This window comes from Salmo trutta, chromosome 20, assembly GCF_901001165.1.
Source record: "Salmo trutta chromosome 20, fSalTru1.1, whole genome shotgun sequence".
In the NCBI taxonomy this organism is placed as follows: Eukaryota; Metazoa; Chordata; class Actinopteri; order Salmoniformes; family Salmonidae; genus Salmo; species Salmo trutta.
Window position 1 is genome coordinate 24,937,902 of NC_042976.1, and position 26,564 is coordinate 24,964,465.

At 42.2% G+C, this 26,564-nt stretch overlaps 1 protein-coding gene across 6 annotated transcripts in view; it reads left to right on the plus strand.

Moving 5' to 3' along the window:
* The first annotated feature begins 2,445 nt into the window (after positions 1 to 2,445).
* The window catches only part of LOC115155749 (M-phase phosphoprotein 8), a 41,773-nt gene continuing 17,654 nt past the window's right edge, over positions 2,446 to 26,564 (plus strand). For 4 of the 6 annotated variants that reach the window (XR_003868122.1, XM_029702669.1, XM_029702664.1 and 1 more), the window contains exons 1-7: positions 2,446 to 2,727; positions 16,493 to 16,654; positions 17,564 to 18,559; positions 18,703 to 18,790; positions 19,183 to 19,419; positions 21,587 to 21,709; positions 23,626 to 23,714. Coding sequence is in view for 5 of the 6 variants with exons in the window: in XM_029702669.1 (XP_029558529.1) it covers positions 2,638 to 2,727; positions 16,493 to 16,654; positions 17,564 to 18,559; positions 18,703 to 18,790; positions 19,183 to 19,419; positions 21,587 to 21,709; positions 23,626 to 23,714 (1,785 nt within the window). In the remaining variant the exon portion in view is untranslated. Of the gene's footprint in view, positions 2,728 to 14,389; positions 14,478 to 16,492; positions 16,655 to 17,563; positions 18,560 to 18,702; positions 18,791 to 19,182; positions 19,420 to 21,586; positions 21,710 to 23,625; positions 23,715 to 25,689; positions 26,100 to 26,339; positions 26,399 to 26,564 lie in introns of those variants that run through there. The other 2 variants (XM_029702666.1, XM_029702668.1) reach the window with 2 other exon arrangements.

Sequence of the window (26,564 nt, forward strand, 5' to 3'; positions counted from 1 at the left end):
ATTGGAAAACCTTCCTGATCTTTGGTTGAATCTGTGTTTGAAATTCACTGCTCGACTGAGGAACCTTACAGATAATTGTATTTGTGGTGTACATAGTTGAGGTAGTCATTAAAAAATCCCGTTAAACACTATTATTGCACACAGAGGGAGTCTATGCAACTTACTATGTGACTTGTTAAGCACATTATTTACTCCTGAACTTATTTAGGCTTGCCATAACTAAGGGGTTGAATACTTATTGACTCAAGATATTTCAGCTTTCCATTTTCATTTTGAAAAACATAATTCCACTTTGACATTATGGGGTATTGTGTGTAGGCCAGTGACACAAAATCATAATTTAATCCTTTTAAATCCAGTCTGTAACATAACAAAATGTGGAAAAAGTCAAGGGCTGTGAATACTTTCTGAAGGCACTGTACATAAAAAGTGGGTAAAACAGTATGTAAACATTAAAGTGACCAGTGTTCAATGATTATGTACATTGGGCAGCAGTCTCTAAGGTGCAGGGTATAGGGTGGTAGCCGGCTAGTATTTTTTTTTACATTTAACTAGGCAAGTCAGTTAATACAAATTCTTATTTACAATGACGGCCTACCCAGGCCAAACCCGGGCCAATTGTGCGCCTCCCTATGGGACTCCCAATCACGGCCGGATGTGATGCAGCCTGGATTCAAACCAGGTACTGCAGTGATGCCTCTTGCACTGAGATGCAGTGTCTTAGACCACTGCGCCACTCAGGGAACCCAGTGGCGTTGTGGTGACTGACTAAAGTTCAGGGCATGGTACTAGGCGGAAGCTGGTTAGTGGTGACTATTTTACAGTCTGATGGTCTGGAGATAGAAGCTGTTTTTCAGTCTCTCGGTACCAGCTTTGATACACCTGTACTGTCTCTGCCTTTTACATGGTAGCGGGGGGAACTGGCCTTGGTCCTTGACGATCTTCTTGGCCTTCCTGTGACACTGGGTGCTGTAGAGGTCCTGGAGGGCAGGTAGTGTGCCTCCGGTGATGCATTGGGCTGGCTGCACCACCCTTTGGAGAGCCATGCAGTTGCTGACGGTGCAGTTGCCGTTCCAGGCGGTGATACAGCCCGACAGGATGCTCTCAATGGTTCATCTGTAGAAGTTTGTGAGGGTCTTAGGGGCCAAGCCACACTTCTTCAGCCTCCGGAGGTTGAAGAGGAGCTGTGCACCTTCTTCAACATACTGTGTGGATGGACCACTCCAGCCCCCTCTGTTGTCTCCTGAAGTCCACGATCAGCTCCCTAGTTTTGTTGACGTTGAAGGAGAGGTTATTTTCCTGGCACCACACATCCTGGCATGACTCGTGTGTAAACTTGATGATTGAGTTGGAGAAGTGAGTGGCCACACAGTCATGGGTGAACAGGGAGTACGGGAGGGGGCTTAGCGTGCACCTTTGTGCGGCCCCCATGTAAAGGATTAGGGTAATGGAGGTGTTGTTGCCTACCTTCACCACCTTGGGTCGGCCCGTCAGGAAGTCTAGGACCCAGTTGCACACGGGGCGGAGTTGCAACCAGTCAGGATGCTCTCGATGGTGAAGCTGTAGAACCTTTTGAGGATCTGAGGACCCATGTCAAATCTTTTCAGTCTCCTGAGGGGGAATAGGTTTTGTTGGGCCCTCTTCACAACTGTCTTGGTGTGCTTGGACCATGTTAGTTGGTTGGTGATGTGGACACCAAGGAACTTGAAGCTCTCCACTGCAGTCCCATCGATGAGAATGGGGGTGTGCTCGGCCCTCTTTTTCCTGTAGTCCACAATCATCTCGTTTGTCTTGCTGACGTTGAGGCAAAGGTTGTTGTCCTGGAACCACACTGCCAGGTCTCTGACCTCCTCCCTATAGGCTGTCTTATCGTTGTCGGTGATCAGGCCTACCACCATCGTTTTGTCTGAGAACCAAATTATGGTGTTTGAGTCGTGCCCGGCCACGCAGTCGTGGGCAAACAGGGAGTATGGGAAGGGACTAAGCACGCACCCCTGAGGGGCGTCAGCATGGTGAACGTGTTGTTGCATTTATAGCAATGGTTATCAACTGTACTGCAGGGATGGAATGTAAGTTGCAGAACATTTAGGTTGTGGTGGTAGCTGCAGAGAGGTATTTGGGTGTACAAGACTTGACAGCAGAAGAGGTACAGGGTGTGTTGGTTGGTGGTGTACTGTCCTTTCAGGCTGTTGGCCTGAGGTAATATAGATTTAAATAATAGAGTAGGGTGGTGTTTTTTTTGTGAGTGTAGGGTTAGATGGTAGGGTATTGTTTTCTTCTTTCATTTTTTCTTTATTATTATCCCCAAAAAATTCAAGCAAAGTAAAAAGGAGGTATACTCCAGTGTAGTAGGTGGCGGTAATACAACATTTATTGGATGCCAACTGCCTCATCGAAGAAGAAGTCAACTACACGAAAAAGACGTATTTCCCCCTACTCAGTCAGCCCACCTAGTCTATCAGCTCCTCCTCCTTAATGTTAGTTAACCAGCTAGCCTAACATACAGTTGTTGTGGCTAACAAAGCTAATAAAAATTGCTAGCGTGTACTGTAGATGGTTAGCTATCTCAGGGCTTGGCTTTAATACCGGCGAAGGCATAATAAGATTATTACTGTTGTTTATTCCTGTGACGATAAAATGGCGGAAAAGCCAGAGGCTGGAGACAGCGAAGACGAGGTTGAAGATGTTTATGAAGTGGAGAGGATTATTGACATGCGAACGGAGGAGGTACAGTAACAAAGCAAGCTTGTTGTTAACTTAGCTAACTGAACGTTGCTGCTAGCTAGCAATCTACAGAATTTGACAATGACAACAATAAACACTAGGAACCATTTTGTATTAAACTAAATAACGTTATATGGCTAGCTAACGCAGAGAAACGCTCAAATGTCCACGCACAGTTGACTGATGTATAAAATAAACAGTTAGCTAACTAGCCAACCGCAAAGGAAATGTCAATGGCTGCACAACTTTGCCCAGGCATCCGACGCCCCCCTCTTTGCACGAACATTAAAGCTTGGCCAGACAGACTGGCGTTATTCTTTCATCCACTGGACTTCAGCCAGTCCCACTTGCAGAGACGTGCCAAATAGAACAAACCCTCCGTGTTAACTCGTGTACAAAAAAAAAGGAAATGAAATGTATGCATTCACTACTGTAAGTCGCTCTGGATAAGAGCGCCTGCTAAATGACTAAAATGTAAAAATGTACAACCAACTCATAACTAGCTTTAACTGTCCGTAGTAGGCAGCTGCAGAATACTATCATCTGCTGTCATCTTTGTTTTTGCTATGTTGGCCATATATATTGACACTGTCTCTAGACATGTTCTATCTTCGAGCTAACTAAATACATTAGCAATGACGCTCCTTTTCCCACGGTACATAATACAATGGTACACACCGTTCCTTTTCACGCCTATGAAAATAATGAACAGGTCTTGGTGTTGTACAATAATGAGTCGACTTTCTTTGAGTTGTGGTTACAGCCAGGTGTCCTTGCAGAACATGACACTGGTCTCTTCTTGCTGGGTTGCACTGGTTATTCAGTGTTGCAGAACTGCATATTAGTTTGACATGGACCAGCTACTTTACCTGATTGACAGCCACAATAACACATTGTAATCCTAATACTAGAATATTGTAATGTTTTCTTAGAAGTATGCAGTCATTCAATAATCCAAATTCATTGGTGTAGAGACAGTGTCTATCATATTTCTTACACCAATTCAATGCTTTTATTATCAAATTGTATTTGTCATTTGCACTGAATACAACATATGTAGACCTTACAGTGAAATGCTTACTTACAAGCCCTTAACCAACAATGCAGTTTTGAGAAAAATATCAACAAAAAAATTCAGAAATTAAGTTACAAATAATTAAGAGCAGCAGTAAAATAACAATAGCAAGGCTATATACAGGGGGTACAGAGTCAATGTGTGGGGCACCGGTTAGTCGAGGTAATTGAGGTAATATATACATGTAGGTAGAGTTATTAAAGTGACTTATGCATAGATAATAACAGAGAGTAGCAACAGTGCAAAGGGGGGGGGGGGGGCAGGCAATGCAAGTAGTCTGGGTAGCCATTTGATGGGCTCCCGAGTGGCGCAGTGGTCTAAGACACTGCATATCAGTGCAAGAGGCGTCACTGCAGTACCTGCTTCGAATCCAGGCTGCATCACATCGGCCGTGATTGAGAGTCCCGTAGGGCGGCGCACAATTAGCCCAGCTTTGGCCGCGGTAGGCCGTCATTGTAAATAAGAATTTGTTCTTAACTGACTTTCTAAATGTAAAAAAATATTTGTAAAAAATGGCATGGGGTAGAAGCCTCTTGGACCTAGACCTGGCGCTCTGGTACCGCTTGCCGTGTGTTAGCAGAGAGAACAGTCAATGACTAGGGTGACTGGAGTACATTTTTAGGGCCTTCCTCTGACACAGCCTGGTATAGAGGTCCTGGATGGCAGGAAGCTTGGCCCCAGTGATGTACTGGGCCGCAGCACTACCCATTGCGACGAACCATCAAGAAGGGGTGAACAAGTGGGAGTGAACAACAGAGGAAGTGAAGAAGTGCACACTGGCGAAAAGGGGGTGGGAGGACTGGAGTTTGGCTAGGGTTTGTCTTCCCCTTGTCTGAGAACAGTTTGTAAAGTCCCCTGAGAATCAGACAGATGGCAACCACATTTCAGTCTGGTGAGATCACTGTACTACATACACTACACCAGGGATCATCAACTAGATTCAACCCGCGTGCTGTTTTTTTTTATTGGTCAGGTGGCCAGAACATAATTACAAATCATTTGTAGACTGCAGATTGACCACAAGAAGCCCAAACAGATATGTTTGACTAAAACATAATCATTTCTTACCTTTGTATACCAGCACATCGTGTCTCTCTTATTATGCGTGGGAATACTTGAACTTATGTCCAACAACAAAAAATGACACACACATTATCTTTTTTCTCTAAAAACGTGTGGGGCCAAATAAAATCATCCATGTGCCAGTTGGGGAACCCTGCACTACACCACAGAAAAGAGCTGCTGTGTTGCCACACAAGATGGACCAGAAGGCTCCTCTGCAAACAAGCGTGTGTGTGTGTGAAATGGAGAGAGAACGGGAGAAAGAGAGGCTTGTCTGAGGCTTGTGTTTGTGATTGTCGCTCAATAGTAATTCCGTGAAATACCCAGCCCCAGCAAAGGCAAAGTTCCGGAGGGGACGGCAATATTGAATGAGTAGGAGGGGTGTGTGTGTAGGGGGAGGTCTGGTGTCATTCACACAGCCAGTTCCTCTTATGTAACTGCTTTTGAGCTGAGGCATGAGAGAGGGAGAAAGGAAAACAAAGCCTCTGAGGAAGATGGAGTGGGGAGAGAGAAACCTGACTCTTTAAAAAAAATAAAGTATTATTTATAATCACAACCAGCCATGCACTGTGCTACAGTCACACTTGTACCCCACTTGAACCAGAACACGTTATTCACATGATCCAAACAAGCAAAGTCTGTCAAATTGTCAGAGAACTCTGCAGCCCCGGTCCCTTATTCCCTCTGACTAGAGCTCTCTGTTGTCCCAGTTCACTGGATAGGAGGGTGGGGACTGAAAATACTGGCTGTGTGCCACAGTGCTAAACACAGCCATTCAACTGAATGTGTGTTTGTCTCAGACGGAGCGGTCTATGAGTAGGCATGGGTCAAATCAAATGTATTTGTCACGTGCTTTGTAGACGAACAGTGAAATGCTTACATACGGGTCCATTTCCAACAATGCAGAGTTAATACACAAGGAGTACCGGTACAGAGTCTATGTGCAGGGGTACGAGGTGAGGTAATATGTACATGTAGCAGGAAAATGTGATGTCGGACAGTTGATCGGCAGCGTTTGAATTTACCTGACATTTAAGAAATGTGCTGGACCCATGTGCATTGGTTGCATAACCTGATTAGGGCGTGCACCCACGGTTCTCAGAATGACAAATCACATTTAGTTTATGGTAATTCATCGTAACAGAACATGCAACTTGGATACAGCGGCATGTGTCATTCTTACCGAATTTCGATGAGCAATTTGAAGATGTTAGAAGACATTGGCGGCGAATCCATAAGGCTAGTGGAAGCTAAGCTTTCCTTAAAGTACATTTCATTAAATTGCCAAAATGATATAGCCTAATTAGCTTACTCCTGTTTATACAGAAATAAAATAATTTAAAATAAGCTACTACACCAGAAAGCATGATTTGGCCACAGAAGATTATTAGCTTTATTTTAAATCGCATTGCCTATAGTCGGAAGGGCCCGCAATTTGGGCATAGTGTGCTGCAAATTCCGTATAGATGATTGTTGAGTTGCGACTGTCAGTGAAAAGTGGAGAGTCAGGAATACTGCAATATTTAAACATACAATCGCAGAATAACTGTTTGGAAAACAAATGGCTATTGCTGTAAAGAGAAGGCAATGAAGACTCCAATCTGTCATTTAATGATCAAAATTCTCAATTTAATTGAGCGAAAAGTATTGTATTTTATTAGCTCCAGCGGAGAACATTGGTCATATCCCCGGTGAGTGTGCATATTCACTGTCTGGATTATTGTGTCGGTGCCCAATGATAAAGAGGGCATTAATATCCTCCATCAGGTGGTTAGAGGGACGTCATATTGTATTTGTCTCCCCTTTTCGTAGGCCTAATATATGGATCAGACAACGTTGTTTTTATTGATCTGTTTGTCAGTGTATTTGATATAGGCTAGGCCTACTCCAAGCCATTACACGCAGCATTGAACAGTCTTTTTGCCAACAGTGATTGAGTTATGTTATTATCTAATCATCACATTAGGAATAGTAGGCTATCTTACATAAGTCTGCATTTTTATGGTGAAAAAATTTCCCCAAAGCTTGAAATCCACACGCCGCATGTTAGAATAACTGCCCAGATTTTTGGCTCCCGAGTGGCGCAGCAGTCAAAGGCACTGCATCTCAGTGCTAGAGGCGTCACTGCAGACCCTGGTTCGATCCCGGGCTGTATCACAACCAGCCGTGATCGAAAGTCCCATAGGGCGGAGCACAATTGCTCCAGCGTTATCCGGGTTAGGGGAGGCCTGGGGTAGGCAGTAGAGGTCGACCGATTTAATCGGAATGGCCGATTAACCTTTTACGGCTAGGGGTTCCGCTAGCGGAACGTTTTGACAACATCCGGTGAAATGGCAGAGCGCGAAATTCAAAAAAACTTATTAGAAATATTTAACTTCCATACATTCACTAGTGCATTACACCAAATTAAAGCTTAACTTCTTGTTAATCCAGCCACCGTGTCAGATTTCAAAAAGGCTTTACGGCGAAAGCAAACCATGCTATTATCTGAGGACAGCACCCCATCAAACAAACACATGACAATCATAATTCAACCCGCCAGGCGCAACACAAAACTCCAGAAATAACGATCTTCTTCTGTTGGCACTCTATGTGTCATAAACATCATAAATGGTCCTTTTGTTCGATAAATTCCATCGTTATATCTCCAAAATGTCCATTTATTTGGCGCGTTTGATAAAAAAAAAACACCGGTTCTAACTCGTGCAACATGACTACAAAATATCTAATAAGTTACCTGTAATCTTGATCCAAACATTTCAAACAACTTTCCTAATACAACTTTAGGTATTTTTTTAACGTAAATAATCGATACAATTTGAGACGGGATAAACTGTGTTCAATACCGGACGAAAACAAAGTGGGGCGAGCTTTCAGGTTGCGCGCCCCAACCACAACAGTACACTAGATTCGACCCTCGTTCTGAACAGCCATACTTCTTCATTACTCAAAAGAAAAACATCAACCAATTTCTAACGACTGTTGACATCCAGTGGAAGCGATAGGAACTGAAAACATGTGCCTTTAGAAATCTAGATCCACATAGAAAAAACATTGAAAACACTGTCACCTCAAAAAAAAAAAATCCTGGATGGTTTGTCCTGTTCAATAGGAAAGGAAAATTCGTAAGCGCACGTCCTCTCCCGCGCGCGTCCTCTCCCGCGCGCGCCGAAAGACTGATTTTGTCCAGGTGGTCTCAAAAAAGAAGCACGAAACCTTGAATAAAGACTGTTGACATCTAGTGGAAGCCATAGGAATTGCAATCTGGGAGATGGATTTACATAGAAACAATAGGTTTCCATAATAAGAGCCTGGAAGCTAAACAAAAACCAATTCTGGTCGGATTTTCGCCTGCCATATCAATTCTGTTATAGTCTCAGACATTATTTTAACAGTTGTAGAAACTTCAAAGTGTTTTCTATCCAATGCTACTATTATATGCATATCCTAGCTTCTGGGCCTGAGTAGCAGGCAGTTTACTTTGGGCACGCTTTTCATCCAAAATTCTGAATGCTGCCTCCTATCCTAAAAAAGTTAATTAGGGCTGATTTTCACGTTTTCATAACAATCGGTAATTGTTATTTTTGGACACCGATTATGGCCGATTACATTGCGCTCCACGAGGAGACTGCGTGGCAGGCTGACTACCTGTTATGTGAGTGCAGCAAGGAGCCAAGGTAAGGTTCTAGCTAGCATTAAACTTATCTTATTAAACACAATCAATCTTAACATAATCACTAGTTAACCTCTCTAGGGTAGGTGGCACCAAATCGTCCCACCTACGTAACAGCCAGTGGAATCCTGTGGCGCGTTATTGAAATACCTTAGAAATGCTATTACTTCAATTTCTCAAACATATGACTATTTTACAGCATTTTAAAGACAAGACTCTCGTTAATCTAACCACAATGTCCGATTTCAAAAAGGCTTTACAGCGAAAGCAAAACATTAGATTATGTCAGCAGAGTACCCAGCCAGAAATAATCAGACACCCATTTTTCAAGCTAGCATATAATGTCACAAAAACCCAGAAGACAGCTAAATGCAGCACTAACCTTTGATGAGCTTCATCAGATGACACACCTAGGACATTATGTTATACAATACATGCATGTTTTGTTCAATCAAGTTCATATTTATATCAAAAACCAGCTTTTTACATTAGCATGTGATGTTCAGAACTAGCATACCCCCCGCAAACTTCCGGCGAATTTACTAACAATTTACTAAATTACCCACGATAAACGTTCACAAAAAGCATAACAATTATTTTAAGAATTATAGATACAGAACTCCTCTATGCACTCGATATGTCCGATTTTAAAATAGCTTTTTGGTGAAAGCACATTTTGCAATATTCTAAGTAGATAGCCCGGCATCACAGGGCTAGCTATTTAGACACCCAGCAAGTTTAGCCTTCACCAAACTCCGATTTACTATTAGAAAAGTTTGATTACTTTTGGTGTTCTTCGTCAGAATGCACTCCCAGGACTTCTACTTCAATAACAAATGTTGGTTTGGTCCCAAATAATCCATAGTTATGTTCAAACAGCGGCGTTTTGTTTGTGCGTTCAAGACACTATCCGAATGGTAAATAAGGGTTACGAGCACGGCGCATTTCGTGACAAAAAAATTCAAAATATTCCATTACCGTACTTCGAAGCATGTCAACCGCTGTTTAAAATCAATTTTTATGCCATTTTTCTCTTAAAAAAGCGATAATATCACGTTACAGCAAAGATCTTCAGTCTTCAATAAACAGAGACAAGAAGAACAAGATCTTGTCAGACAGGCCACTTCCTGTTCAGAATCTTCTCAGGTTTTTGCCTGCCATATGAGTTCTGTTATACTCAAAGACACCATTCAAACAGTTTTAGAAACTTTAGGGTGTTTTCTATCCAAAGCCAATAATTATATGCATATTCTAGTTACTGGGTAGGAGTAGTAACCAGATTAAATCGGGTACGTTTTTTATCCGGCCGTGTAAATACTGCCCCCTAGCCCTAACAGGTTAACGACACATGGTTGATGATATTACTAGTTTATCTAGCTTGTCCTGCATTGCATATAATTGATGCGGTGCCTGTTAATTTATCATTGAATCACAGCCTACTTCACCAAACAGGTGATTTAACAAGCGATAAAATTGTCTCTGGCCAATTGTCCAGCAGAAAAATAAAAAATCCCATTGCGATAGAATTTAAGCAATAAAGCCAGAGAAGGTGTGGTATATGGCCAATATCCCACGGCTGGTTTGAGTCCTGAATGCTGATTGGCTGACATCCGTGGTATATCAGACCGTATACCACAGATATGACAAAACATGTTCTTTTACTGCTCTAATTACGTTACTAACCAACTTATAATAGCAATAAGGCACCTTGGGGCTTAGTGGTATATGGCCAATATACCATGGCTAAGGTCTGTATCCAGGCACTCCGCTTTGCGTCTTGTATATTAACAGCCCTTAGCTGTGTTATATTGGCCATATACCACACTCCCTCGTGCCTTATTGCTTATTTAGCCTATTCATTGATGGATATACCAGTCGATGTAAAAACGTGTGACTGGTAATGCTTATCTGTCTAGGTTAATTTGCATAATCTAGTGGAATTAAATTGCCGTTTGTGTACAGTATATTTGTTATGTATCCTATTTATCACACGTGCACAACATACAGAGCCTTTGAGTGGAAAATCTGTCAGACGGTACAAGAGCTGCTACTGCAGCATCTTGTGGTGCTTTCAAGACAACTGGGAACTCGTAAAATACGAGGTGAAATCATGACATCAGTGATCTTCAGTTCGGAATGTCGACACTTTAGAAAGAGTCCAGAGTTCCCGAGTTGGATGAGCGTTCAAAACGATTTTCGGAGCTTGTTTTTTCCCCAGTTACCAGTTAGTTGTCTTGAAAGCACTGAAGTCGGAGATTTCCGAGTTCTCAGCTGTTTTGAACAGTGCATCAAATGGCAACGGAAGACTGGCTTCATCAGCACGTCACACATCACTTTGCAATGAGCTGGAGGCGGTATGCATTTTGAGAAAGTACTTAATTGTTTGAAACCTGAACATTTTAATACATATTATTATTTATTTTTTTATTTCACCTTTATTTAACCAGGTAGGCAAGTTGAGAACAAGTTCTCATTTACAATTGCGACCTGGCCAAGATAAAGCAAAGCAGTTCGACAACATACAAAAACACAGAGTTTCACATGGAGTAAAACAACATACAATCAATGATGCAGTAGAAAAAAATAAGACTATATACAATGTGAGCAAATGATATGAGATAAGGGAGGTAAAGGCAAAAAAGGCCATGGTGGCAAAGTAAATAAAGTATAGCAAGTAAAACACTGGAATGGTAGATTTGTAGTTTGAAGAAAGTTCAAAGTTAAAATATAAATAATATGGTGCAAAGGAGCAAAATAACTAAAATAAATAAATACAGTAGGGGAAGAGGTAGTAATTTGGGCTAAATTATAGATGGGCTATGTACAGGTGCAGTGATCTGGGAGCTGCTCTGATAGCTGGTGCTTAAAGCTAGTGAGGGAGATAAGTGTTTCCAGTTTCAGAGATTTTTGTAGTTCGTTCCAGTCATTGGCAGCAGAAAAGTGGAAGGAGAGACGACCAAAGGAGGAGTTGGCTTTAGGGGTGACCAGAGAGATATACCTGCTGGAGCGCGTGCTACAGGTGGGTGCTGCTATGGTGACCAGTGAGCGGAGATAAGGGGGGACTTTACCTAGCAGGGTCTTGTAGATGACCTGGAGCCAATGTGTTTGGCGACGATTATGAAGCGAAGGCCAGCCAACGAGAGCGTACAGGTCGCAGTGGTGGGTAGTATATGGGGCTTTGGTGACAAAACGGATGGCACTGTGATAGACTGCATCCAGCTTGTTGAGTAGGGTATTGGAGGCTATTTTGTAAATGACATCGCCGAAGTCGAGGATTGGTAGGATGGTCAGTTTTACGAGGGTATGTTTGGCAGCATGAGTGAAGGATGCTTTGTTGCGAAATAGGAAGCCAATTCTAGATTTAACTTTGGATTGGAGATGATTGATGTGAGTCTGAAAGGAGAGTTTACAGTCTAACCAGACACCTAGGTATTTGTAGTTGTCCACAAATTCTAAGTTAGAACCGTCCAGAGAAGTGATACTGGACAGGCGGGCAGGTGCAGGCAGCGATCGGTTGAAGAGCATGCATTTAGTTTTACTTGTGTTTAGGAGCAGTTGGAGACCACGGAAGGAGAGTTGAATGTCATTGAAGCTCGTCTGGAGGGTTGTTAACACAGTGTCCAAAGAAGGGCCAGAAGTATACAGAATGGTGTCGTCTGCGTAGAGGTGGATCAGAGATTCACCAGCAGCAAGAGCGACATCATTGATGTATACAGAGAAAAGAGTTGGCCCAAGAATTGAACCCTGTGGTACCCCCATAGAGACTGCCAGAGGTCCGGACAGTAGGTCCTCCGATTTGACACACTGAACTCTGTCAGAGAAGTAGTTGGTGAACCAGGCGACGCAATCGTTTGAGAAACCAAGGCCACCTAGTCTGCCGATGAGGATGTGGTGATTAACAGAGTCAAAAGCTTTGGCCAGGTCAATGAATACGGCAGCACAGTATTGTTTCTTATCGATGGCGGTTACGATGTCGTTTAGGACCTTGAGCGTGGCTGAGGTGCACCCATGACCAGCTCTGAAACCAGATTGCATAGCGGAGAGGGTGCGGTGGGATTCGAAATGGTCGGTAATCTGTTTGTTGACTTGGCTTTCGAAGACCTTAGAAAGGCAGGGTAGGATGGATATAGGTCTGTAGCAATTTGGGTCAAGAGTGTCACCTCCTTTGAAGAGGGGGATGACAGCAGCTGCTTTCCAATCTATGGGAATCTCAGACGACACGAAAGAGAGGTTGAACAGGCTAGTAATAGGGGTTGCAATAATTTCATCAGATAATTTTAGAAAGAAAGGGTCCAGATTGTCAAGCCCAGCTGATTTGTAGGGGTCCAGATTTTGCAGCTCTTTCAGAACATCAGCTGAATGGATTTGGGAGAAGGAGAAATGGGGGAGGCTTGGGCGAGTAGCTGTGGGGGGTGCAGTGCTGTTAAATGCAGTAGGGGTAGTTAGGTGGAAAGCATGGCCAGCCGTAGAAAAATGCTTATTGAAATTCTCAATTATAGTGGGCTTATCGGTGGTGACAGAGTTTCCTATCCTCAGTGCAGTGGGCAGTTGGGAGGAGGTGTTCTTATTCTCCATGGACTTTACAATGTCCCAGAAGTTTTTAGAGTTTGAGTTGCAGGATGAGGCATGTCTTACCTTGCTTCAAAGTAGCGTATTAGATCTCCTCTTTTTCATATTTTTTTATGGATATTTTCATCTCTGTCACATGAAACCGCTTGCATGTGCAGTGCCTATTTGACAACGGTGTTTTCCCGCTAATTGCATTATGGAATTAACATTCGCTCATAGCCTTGTGCACCTGGCTACGTTTATAATGTGAAGAAATAATAGTTTCTCAATTTAAAGCTAAACGTTCTGATCTGTTTCATCAGATTCATTGCTTTTTAACATTTTATTATGTATCCTAGGCCTACTGGTTGTATGAATTTGGGAGCTGTTGTCCCACAACTGTCCAAGAGTCAGCTTTGGAATAGGCTTCGACAAGCTGACCAATATAATTCGTAGCCTAAACTTTTCTACTATAGTAGATTGAAATGTTCAAGTGATTTTGCTGTTCATAACTTGTCTTGTTGGCTGAGGAAAAGTAAATGCGGACTGTTATTCTAACATCTTCAAAGTGCACTTCAGAATTCGGTAAGAAGAACCGCACATTGTTGCATCCTTGACTTGCATGTTCTGTTAATATGAATTACCATATTCTAAATGTGATTTCTGTCATTCTGAACACCGTGGGTGGATGCCCTAATCAGTTTACGAACCCAATGCATATGGGATTGGTCAATTTCTCAAATATCCGGTAAATTAAAATGTTGCGTGTCAACTGTTGGGTGCCAGATTCTCCTAATGGAATCCCTGGTGTGGTGTCAATATATGTGTGGGTAGAGGCCAGTGACCGTGCATAGAACCAGTGCAAGAGTCAGTGCAAATCAAAAGGGGGTCAATGCAAATAGTCAGGGTAGCCGTTTGATTAACTGTTCAGTAGTCTTATGACTTGGTTAAAGGCTGTTCAGGAGCCTTTTGGTCCCAGACTTGGTCCTCTGGTACTGATTGCCGTGTGGTAGCAGAGATAAGACTATGACTTGGGTGGCTGGAGTCTTTGAAAATGCTTAAGGCCTTCCTCTGACACCGCCTGTATATAATTGTTTTATGCTTATTGCACATTTATAAAGCAGACTACACAGCCAGTATAACAGTCTTTGGCCAAAATTCTGCTAGCTGACAAACTGAATCAATGTTCATTGATACTCCTGTTTTAGTAACATCTGCTCTGTGAGCAATTTGAAGAGTTGAGACATAAAAAGGGTATCATTAGAAAGGTTAACTTCTCTATTACAGTAAAATAATGTCTCTGTTTCAGTGTCCATATGACTGTTTCTGTTGGACCAAACCAGTTGTCAGAGAGGAAGAAGTGATCTCTCATATTTGTTGTGAGGGGCTTGTTGTGTGAGTATGTGTGTGCGCAAACAGAGAGGATGACTGTTTCTCTCCTGACAAAATCTGTCCAAAATAAGCCCAAGTCATTGGGACAATGACTCCCGTTGTTAGGGCGGAGACATGAGCATGTTGTCATATATACAGATCTCTGGTGTAAATGATAGGTGCACACAGCACAGAAGGAGTGAAGGAGACGAGATCAAAAATTCAACACGAGAAAAAGCGGACATACAGTTGTAGTCGGAAGTTTACATACACTTAGGTTGAAGTCATTAAAACTCGTTTTTCAACCACTCCACAAATTTCTTGTTAATTAACAAACTATAGTTTTGGCAAGTCGGTTAGGACATCTACTTTGTGCATGACACAAGTAATTTTTCCAACAATTGTTTACAGACAGATTATTTCACTTATAATTCACTGTATCACAATTCCAGTGGGTCAGAAGTTTACATATACTAAGTTGACTGCCTTTAAACAGCTTGGAAAATTCCAGGAAATGATGTCATGGCTTTAGAAGCTTCTGATGGGCTAATTGACATAATTTGAGTCAATTGGAGGTGTACCTGTGGATGTAGTTCAAAGCCTACCTTCAAACTCAGTGCCTCTTTGCTTGACATCATGGGAAAATAAAAAAATTGTAGACCTCCACATGTCTGGTTCATCCTTGGGAGAAATTTCCAAAAGGCTGAAGGTACCACGTTCATCTGTACAAACAATAGTACGCAAGTATAAACACCATGGGACCACGCAGGCGTCATACCGCTCATGAAGGAGACGCGTTCTGTCTCCTAGAGATGAATGTACTTTGGTGCGAAAAGTGCAAATCAATCCCAGAACAACAGCAAAGGACCTTGTGAAGATGCTGGAGGAAGCATGTACAAAAGTACCTATATCCACAGTAAAACGAGTCCTATATTGACATAACCTGAAAGGCTGCTCAGCAAGGAAGAAGCCACTGCTCCAAACCCGCCATAAAACAGCCAGACTACGGTTTGCAACTGCACATGGGGACAAATATTGTACTTTTTGGAGAAATGTCCTCTGGTCTGATGACACAAAAATAGAACTGTTTGGCCATAATGACCATTGTTATGTTTGGAGGAAAAAGGGGGAGGCTTGCAAGCCGAAGAACACCATCCCAACCGTGAAACACGGGGGTGGCAGCATCATGTTGTGGGGGTGCGTTACTGCAGGAGGGACTGGTGCACTTCACAAAATATATGGCATCATGAGGGAGGAAAATTATGTGGATATATTGAAACAACATCAAGACATCAGTCAGGAAGTTAAAGCTTGGTCGCAAAATGGTCTTCCAAATGGACAATGACCCCAAGCATACTTCCAAAGTTGTGGCAAAATGGCTTAAGGACAACAAAGTCAAGGTATTGGAGTGGCCATCACAAAGCCCTGACCTCAACCCTATAGAAAATGTGTGGGCAGAACTGAAAAAGCGTGTGCGAGCAAGGAGGCCTACAAACCTGACTCAGTTACACCAGCTCTGTCAGGAGGAATGGGCCAAAATTCACCCAACTTATTGTGGGAAGCTTGTGGAAGGCTACCCAAAACGTTTGACCCAAGTTCAACAATTTAAAGGCAATGCTACCAAATACTAATTAAGTGCATGTAAACTTCTGACCCACTGGGAATGTGATGAAAGAAATACAAGCTGAAATAAATCACTCTCTACTATTATTCTGACATTTCACATTCTTAAAATAAAGTGGTGATCCTAGCTGACCAATGACAGGGAATGATTAAATGTCAGGAATTGTGAAAAACGGAGTTTTTAAATGTATTTGGTTAAGGTGAATGTAAACTTCCGACTTCAACTGTAAATGCTCACAAAAAAAAATTGTTTTTTGTGATACAGACGTTTTGGAATATCATGCAAATACATAAATCCAAATGAATTTGCTATATCACCAAACCCTAACAGTCAGTCTTCATTTTCTGCAATGAAAACATTTCCAGCAAGCATTCTCATATTGCTCTCACCCACATGTATTTGTCCTTGTCTTTAGGGGGAGGTCCTGTACCGCGTTCGCTGGAAGAACTACTCATCTGACGATGACACCTGGGAGCCTGAGGCCCACCTGGAGGATTGCAGGGAGGTGCTGCTGGTCTACAAGAGGGCTCTGGCAGAGGCTAAGGTCAAGAAAGACCAAGATGCTAAGAAGGGCATGGTAAGTCCTATCCAGGAAGATCATAGCCACCATAAGAAAGGCTTGGTGAGTCTAATTGCTGGGATGGAATATTTTTGATTTTTCGGACTGACTTTTACACTAACTACACTGACAAAAATATAAACGCAACATGTAAAGAAACATGTCATGTTTCATGAGCTGAAATAAGATCCCAAACATTTTTCAGATGCATTAAAAGATTATTTCTCTCCAATTCTGTGCACCAATTTGTTTATACAAATCCTTGTTAGCGAGCATTTCTCCTTTGCCAAGATAATCCATCCACCTGACAGGTGTGGCATATCAAGAAGCTGATTAAACTGCATGGTCATTGCACAGGTGCATCTTGTACTGGGGACAATAAAAGGCCACTCTAAAATGTGCAGTTTTGTCACACAACACAATGTCACAGATGTCTCAAGTTTTGAGGGAGCACGCAATTGGCATGCTGACTGTAGGAATGTCCACCAGAGCTGTTGCCAGAGAATTTAATGTTATTTTCTCTACCATAAGACGCCTAATGTCGTTTTAGAGAATTTGGCAGTACGTCCAACCGGCCTCACATCCGCAGACCACTTGTAACCACGCCAGCCTAGGACCTGTTGGATCGTCTGAGACCAGCTGTCCAGACAGTTAATGAAACTGAGGAGTATTTCTGTCTGTAATAAAGCCTTTTTGTGTGGAAAAACTAAGTCTGATTGGCTGGGCCTGGCTCCCTAACCATGGCTATGCCCCTGCCCAGTCATGTCAAATCCATATATTAGGGCCTGATGAATGTATTTTAATTGGCTGTAACTCAGTAAAATCGTTGAAATTGTTGCATGTTGCGTTTATATTTTTGTTCAGTATACATTTGAGTAACTGATATCACTTTCTATGGCTGATGTGAATGTCCCCTCTTCTCTGTAGAAGCTGCCCATGAAGAGTGACGTGTTCGATGCCGACTCTGACAGCGACAGTGATAAAGACAAGCCCACAGACCTGCCTGTCAAGAAAAAGAAAAAGAAGAAGCCCCAAGAAGAAGAGGCACTTCCCCCGAAGGAGAAGAGGAAAAAGAAGAAAGACAAGCGCAAGGAGGACTTCAGGCCTCGTCCGGCACCAGAGTCTGATGAAGAGGAGCTTTCCCCTCCCCCGACTCCGGGCCGCAATACCAAGATGTCCGACTCCAAGAAGAGATTTGTTGAAACTGATGATGAGGAAGAAGCCCCCGTGCCCTCCAAGAAGCACAGGAAGGACAAAGCCAAGGATGGAGGGAAGCATAGGAAAAAAGATAACATGGAGGAAGGGAAGAAGAAAAAGACAAAGAAGGATCAAAGGGGTGATTTGGAGTCCACTGAAGATGAGGCCACCGCCCCCCTAGAAGAGGAGCTTAGCGAGGGGCCATCTGAGTCCCAGACGGATGATACCACACCAACTGAAAAGTCTCGCACTGATGACAAGCCCAAGAATAAGAAGGGAAAGTCAGAACTGAAATTGCAGGGCATCAAGGACTTCCTTCAGGACAGGAAAGGCAAGAAGCCGGAAACTACTTCACCCACGCTCTCCACAAGCGGCCTTGCAAAACTCAAGAGCCTCGCCTCCTTCAAGAGCCAGAGCCGGGATGAGCCCACACCAACCTCTGACTCCAGCGACACCCCAGCCCACGTCCACAAGAAGGCCAAGGGCAAGAGCCAGGAGGCCACCTCTGCGCCACCGAAAATCCCCTCATCCTCCTCTGGTGCAGGGGCCAGCACCAGTAAGGCCCGAGAGGAGGAGTCTAAAGAGGAAGTGTGCGGGGATAAGGAACCAGCCACCTCCACTAACCTGTTTGAGAAGTTCCTGTTGAACTGCGAGGCCAAGGACCGCGTTCCCCGCAAACAGATGGTCCACCAGCCCACCCCTGCAGAGAACACTAAACCACCGAAGGTAAACCAAGCAGCTTTGCACTACTTGTAGTGAGGTTAGTAAATCAATGCTGGTGGTATAGCCAGCGGAATCACTGTTAGGCTTTCAGCACATCTTAAGCTGCCTCAAGTCAAATCTTAAATATATTTATGTAAAAATTTCAGCTCATAGGGAAAGTTGAAAAAAGGACCAAGCCGACAAAGGAGTCACCTGCTCGGAAGCCAGAGCCAGACAAGACCAAACATAAAGACGGTAAGAAGAGTTACAAGGTTCCATTGTTAAGTTTACACTATCGGGCAGGGGTGTGAAACGCATTCTATGGAGGGCCTAGTGTCTGCTGGTTTAAGTTTTTTCCTTTCAATTAAGACCTAGACAACCAGGTAAGGAGTTCCTTACTAATTAGTGACCTTAATTCATCAATCAAGTACAAGGGAGAAGCAAAAACCCGCAGAGACTCGGCCCTCCGTGGAATGAGTTTGACACGTGCTATAGGGCTTTCATTGAATAACCGATAAATGTAGTGGACGCAGCCACTACATAGTGACTCAACCAAGACGTTTTAACTGACATGATGCCTGTTGCGTATTCCAACTTTTTATTTGTTTATTTTCACTTAACTAACATTATTTGTTCCTCTCTAATAGCATTTCGGCCCAGTCAGAGCCCCGCTACTGTGGAGACTAGTGACCAGGCGGAGGCAGAGGAGGAACCCGCCCAGAAGTCAAAGTTTGGCGGAGAGGAACGGAGGGAGGAGGCTCAACGCTTGGAGAGGAGGACCCAAGACGATGACAGAAGGAGGAGGAGGAGGGAAGACAGCGAGCCACGCCTCTTCATTGCCTGCGACGACAATCAAGATGCCTTGGAGAGCGCTGACAAGTCTGGTACGCCACAGAACCATCTCACATGGAAAAGTCAACACACATACACACACTCAGTGTAGACATGCATCCATTACAAAAATACCATATTGCTTACACCTATCCTATTGCTGTTACGTATTACCACCATACCGGCGGTCACGAATCATGACTGCAGGCAAATTCCACGTGACTGTTTAGTCACAGTAACTAGGCTTCTCAAAGCTGCTCTGATGCTGCTGATGGTCGTTAATAGCCCACCAAACTTTCTAACTACCAGTCGCTAATGGCCAGGTACTCAACGCTCTATTGTCCCTCTAATCACTATGACATCAATGTAATTGAAAATCTAATCAAACACTTCGAGAGCCCATGAACTCATGTTGCGGCAACATTTCTATAGGCTATGCAATTGTGTGAGAAAACAGAATTTTGATGGCGGCCTCTATTAAAAAAGAGGAGGATCCCATCAGCTTTCTTTAAGATAGGCCTACTATATTTATTTATCAACTTTCCTAATATTAAGCACATTACTTTGCTTTACAACAGGATAATTTCACACATATTCAAAAGTTTGGGGTCACTTAGAAATGTCCTTGTTTTTGAAAGAAAAGCACTTTTTTTGTCCATTAAAATATCACATTCATCAGAAATACAGTGTAGACATGGTTAATAACTATTGTAGTTGGAAACAGCTGATTGAATGGAATATCTACATAGGCGTACAGAGAACCATTATCAACAAACATAACTCCTGTGTTCCAATGGCACGTTGTGTTAGCTAATCCAAGTTTATCATTTTAAAAGGCTAACAGCTGAAAACTGTTGTGCTGATTTAAATAAGCAATAAAACTGGCCTTTAGACTAGTTGGGTATCTGGGGCATCAGCATTTGTGGGTTAGATTACAGGCTCAAAATGGCCAGAAACAAAGAACTTTCTTCTGAAACTGTCTATTCTTGTTCTGAGAAATGAAGGCTATTCCATGCGAGAAATTGCCAAGAAACTGAAGATCTCGTACAACGCTGTGTACTACTCCCTTCACAGAACAGTGCAAACTGGCCCTAACCAGAATAGAAAGAGCAGTGGGAAGCCCAGGTGCACAAGTGAGCAAGAGAACAAGTACATTAGAGTGTCTGGTGCCAATAAGATAGGATATACTGTTGTTCACTAAATTAAGTTCAGGATTTTGATAACTTAAAGACATTTAGTATTTTCATTTTCTTCTCTTTACAGCAATAACCATTTGCTTTCCAAACTATGTTTTCCTGTGATTGTATTTGGAAATATTGCCATGTGTCTGGTTTGGCCTCTTTTCAGACAACTCAAAAATAATCTGCCCAAATTGCACACTGCCTTTCCTTCCGACTGAAGGCAATACTATTTAAAATAATCCACAACTTATTTTATTTTTTAAAGAAGCTAATGATCCAAATCATGCTTTAGTAGCCTATTTTGAATTATTTTATTTCTGTGTAGACAGGAGTAGGCTAATTAGGCTATATAATTTTGGCAATTTACTTAAGGAAAGCTTCCCCTAACCTTATGGACATGCTGCCTATGCTTGCATATTAAAACGTAACCGCATGTAACCTCCATTCGCTTTTCGAGTGCAGGCTACTGATGACGTTTTTTTGCTCACTCCCTCCGAAATCGTTTGGAGAAAATGTCCTATTTTATTTAGCTATGTTCAATTGTATTCTTCGTAGTATAAAATAATGCCACGGAATTCTAAGCAAATCTTGTCTGCTAAATGAGCTAGTGTAGCCCACAGCCATATGGCATAGCCAGATCAGGGCCTAACATAAGGAAAACTCAGAATATGCTATTCTGTTCTTCTGAAATAGGCTACATTTTCTTCATATATTTCTTTAGACCTGTCTAAAATAAATAATAGATTTGTTGTGATGGTGTAGGCTATATTAAATTGATTTATTCGACTTTTTAAAATGTAGATGTTCCAACTGTCTGCATCAGTGGCTTGTAGGCTATGCGTGGAAACCAGGAGATGCTAAACGTGTTTATTTTAATTAACGGTCAATGAGACCCGCAGTTGTTTGCATGACAATCATCATGACCGCCACAGCACTACACCTATCCAATCCTTTCAGATCTAGGGGTGGGGGCTGTTTCTCGACAGAGACCCTCCAAATGGCCATGTGAAATAATACTGATGTGGTTTGTGACTAACAGACAAAGGACAAGCCTCTCTTAACCTTGGAATGGACCTCAACTTGGACTGGATGACACTGGAGGACTTTCAGAAACATTTGAACGGAGAGGATGAGATTCTCTCTGCTCCACCACTATCTCCCAGTAAGTGTCTACCATAAAATTAGAATAAACATTCAAATGGTGGTATAAAAAGTCAGCCATTTTAGTCAGGAAGTTTGTCAACCATGGTTTGCCAGTGCTGTGATAAAAGCTAGCTAACAGACCAGTTTTAGAGGAACGATTACATTAATTTTTCAAATGAACTGGCAATATGCCAACATTCCATTCAAACAATGCGGTCAATTCGCAGCCATACACTGATTGAAATCAGTTGATTATACAACTTAGACAAGTTGTAAAAGTACTGATTATTGTATTTACATTTTTTACATGTAACCTTTATTTAACTAGGCAAGTCAGTTAAGAACAAATTCTTATTTACAATGACTGCCTGCCCCGGCTAAACCCGGACGACGCTGAGCCAATTGAGTGCCGCCCTATGGGACTCCCAATCACGGCTGTTTGTGATACAGCCTGGAATCGAACCAGGGTGTCTCTAGTGACGCCTCTAGCACTGAGACCACTGAGCCACTCGGGAGCCCTGTTATATAATAGTACTGAGAAATGTATGGTCTGTTTACATATATTTTGGATGCTATTTATACAGAAAATGTGTATAAAACCCATGTTTATAATTATATGACAATATTTTAGGTTGACACTAATTCTATTACACAATTTCTGATATACAGTTGAAGTCGGAAGTTTACATACACCTTAGCCAAATACATTTATACTCAGTTTTTCACAATTCCTGACATTTAATCCCAGTAAAAATTCCCTGCCTTAGGTCAGTTAGGATCACCACTTTTATTTTAAGAATGTGAAATGTCAGAATAATAGTAGAGAGGGATTTATTTCAGCTTTTATTTCTTTCATCACATTCCCAGTGGGTCAGAAGTTTACATACACTCAATTAGTATTTGGTAGCATTGCCTTTAAATTGTTTTATTTGGGTCAAATGTTTTGGGTAGCCTTCCACAAGCTTCCCACAATAAGTTGGGTGAATTTTAGCCCATTCCTCCTGACAGAGCTGGTGTAACTGAGTCAGGTTTGTAGGCCTCCTTGCATAACGATGGTCATTATAGCCAAACAGTTCTATGTTTGTTTCATCAGACCAGAGGACATTTCTCCAAAAAGTACGATCTTTGTCCCCATGTGCAGTTGCAAACTGTAGTCTGGCTGGTTTATGGCAATTCTGGAGCTGTGGCTTCTTCCTTGCTGAGCGGCCTTTCCGGTTATGTCGAAATAGGACTCGTTTTACTGTGGCTATAGATACTTTTGTACCTGTTTCCTCCAGCATCTTCACAAGGTCCTTTGCTGTTGTTCTGGGATTGATTTGCACTTTTCGCACCAAAGTACGTTCATCTCTAGGAGACAGAATGCGTCGCCTTCCTGAGCGGTATGACGGCTGCGTGGTCCCATGGTGTTTATACTTGCGTACTATTGTTTGTACAGATGAACGTGGTACCTTCAGCCGTTTGGAAATTGCTCCCAAGGATGAACCAAACTTGTGGAGGTCTACAATTTTTTTCCTGAGGTCTTGGCTGAATTCTTTTGATTTTCCCATGATGTCAAGCAAAGAGGCAGGTAGGCCTTGAACTACATCCACAGGTACACCTCCAATTGACTCAAATTATGTCAGTTAGCCTATCAGAAGCTTTTAAAGCCATGACATCATTTTCAAAGCTGTTTAAAGGCACAGTCAACTTAGTATATGTAAACTTCTGACCTACTGGAATTGTGATAAAGTGAAATCTGTCTGTAAATAATTGATGGAAAAATTACTTGTCATGCACAAAGTAGATGTCCTAACTAAGTAGATGTCCTAACTGACTACCCCCTTTCTAATGTTTTCCCAGATGTCTCTCAACATCTGCTGTACGTGAACTGCTCGCTTCCACACACTATGTACATAGATGTAGACAACTACTGATGTGAATCTGTGTGTCCCTCAGGTGAGCTGCGGGATGCAGTGAAAAGCGGGGATTACATGTCTGTGAAACTTGCACTCAATTCCAAAGAGGATTACAATCTAGACCAGGAGGTACGTTCCGTGTTCAAAATAATATTTTTAGCCCAATCCCAGAGTACCTGTCACAGGCATTCTCCTCCCCGCTTCCCTCCTGTCTTTGGGGATCCCCAGCTGTTCCACATATTTATTCAGCACTAACTATTCACAATTAGTGAAATAAAGATGTTTAACTTTTGTTAAAGTAGCCTATGTGTGTGGTCATACTTGTGAGTTCATTCAAATGAGGACACTCTTCTCACAAGCTTTAGCCTGGTTCTCGGGTTTTCAAACGTATACATACATTAACCAACTTGGGTGACAACAGATCCGCTTTTAAAGTGTACGTTAACTATTAGATATACACTACCGGTCAAAAGTTTTAGAACACCTACTCATTCAAGGGTTTTTATTTTATTTTTACTATTTTCTACATTGTAGAAAAATAGTAAAGACATCAAATCTATGAAATAACACATGGAATCATTTAGTAACCAAAAAAGTGTTAAATCCAGGTAAAAAATCAAAATAGATCTTATATTTGAGATTCTTCAAATAGTCACCCTTTGCCTTGATGACAGCTTTGCACACTCAACCAGCTTCATGAGGTAGTCACCTGAAATGCATTTCAATTAACAGGCGTACCTTCTTAACAGTTAATTTGTGGAATTTCTTTCCTTCTTAATACATTTGAGCCAATCAGTTGTGTTGTGACAAGGTAGGGGTGGTATACAGAAGATAGCCCTATTTGGTAAAAGACCAAGTCCATATTATGGCAAGAACAGTTCAAATAAGCAAAGAGAAATTAGAAAATTACTTTAAGACATGAAGGACAGTCATTACGGAACATTTCAAGAACTTTTAACGTTTCTTCAAGTGCAGTTGCAAAACCCATCAAGCACTGTGATGAAACTGGCTCTCATGAGGACCACCACAGGAATGGAAGACCCAGAGCTACCTCTGGTGCAGAGGATAAGTTCATTAGAGTTACCAGCCACAGAAATTGCAGCCCAAGTCAATGCTTCAAGTTCAAGTAACAGACACATCTCAACATCAACTGTTCAGAGGAGACTGCGTGAATCAGGCCTTCATGGCCAACTTGCTGCACAGAAACCACTACTAAAGGACACCAGTAAGAAGAGACTTGCTTGGGTCAAGAAACACGAGAAATGGACATTAGACTGGTGGAAATCTGTCCTTTGGTCTGATGAGTCCAAATGTGAGAGATTTTCTGGTTCCAACCGCCGTGTCTTTGCGAGACGTGTCTTTGCGAGACGTGTCTTTGCGAGACGTGTCTTTGCGAGACGTGTCTTTGCGAGACGTGTCTTTGCGAGACGTGTCTTTGCGAGACGTGTCTTTGCGAGACGTGTCTTTGCGAGACGTGTCTTTGCGAGACGTGGTGTGGGTGAACGGATGATCTCTGCATGTGTATTTCCCACCTTAAAGCATGGAGGAGGTGTTATGGTGTGGAGGTGCTTTGCTGTTGACACTGTGTGTGATTTATTTATAATTCAAGGCACACTTAACCAGCAATCTGCAGTAATACGCTGTCCAATCTGGTTTGGCCTTAGTCCCACTATCATTTGTTTTTCAACAGGAAAATGACCCAATACACCGCCAGGCTGTGTAAGGGCTATTTGACCAAGAAGGAAAGAGATGGAGTGTTGCATCAGATGACCTGGCTTCCACAATCCCCTGACCTCAACCAAATTGAGACGTTTTGGGGGTGAGTCGTACCACAGAGCGAAGGAAAAGCAGCCAACAAGTGCTCCGCATATGTGGGAACTCCTTCAAGACTGTTGGAAAAGCATTCCAGGTGAAGCTGGTTGAGAGTGCCAAGAGTGCAAAGCTGTCATTAAGGCAAAGGGTGGCTAGTTGAAGAATCTCAAATATAAAATATATTTTGATTTAACACTTTTTGGGGGGGGTTACTACATGATTCCATATGTGTTATTTCATAGTTTTGACGTCGTCGCTATTATTCTGCAATGTAGAAAATAGTAAAATAAAGAAAAACCCTTGAATGAGTAGGTGTTATGAAACTTTTCACCGGTAGTGTACATAAGTGCCATAATGCATTACTCAATTAAAACCACAATATGTAACTTTTATTCCAGAAATGATTGGAAGGTCAGTAGGAATGACTGGAAATGAAAGTTACAGATTGCTGCTTTTAATTACGTTTGTGCATAAGTGTAGAAAAATGTTTCATTTGGCCAGTCTGGTTCAAACATAGATACAACTTGATCAATTTATCCACTCTGATCAAGTTATAATGCAGTTTAATAATTAAACATTGCATAAAACGTGAGAGCCAGTAATGGCATGCAGAGGTTGAATACCAGGACATCGATTGCGAGGAGAGAATCCGACTTCAATACCAGCTGACTGCATCCATTGAGGACCAGTGAGCCAACAAAGGTAAGCAGATTATGCCCTTAAACTACTCAGTTATTAATTTAGCCAGATCTACAGATGGCTTTGTAAAGATGTTTGAAGCTTGAATAGGAAAATGCAGTTTTAAATTGTTTATTGCATTGGTAAAAAAAAAAATGGCCATCATCATACTTCATAAATTGTTGTTCCAACTTGATGCCTGGCAATTAATAAATCCGAGCTTTACATTGATTTGAATGTTTTGAGTGTTTTTTGCGTTTCTAGAGTGATCTAAGGCGGTTATGATCTTCTCATTTACAGACAAAGGACATGATGAGCAAAAGGTTAGTTCACAAGAAGCTATAAAATACAACCTTTGCCTCAGGTACAGTAATGCCTTCAGAAAAGTATTCTTGTACCACCGCAGAGCATGTAAAAATGCTGCTGCGTTTCACTCATCATTATCGACAACAACGAATAGCCCCAAGCTAAAAGGAAAAACGGTCCATT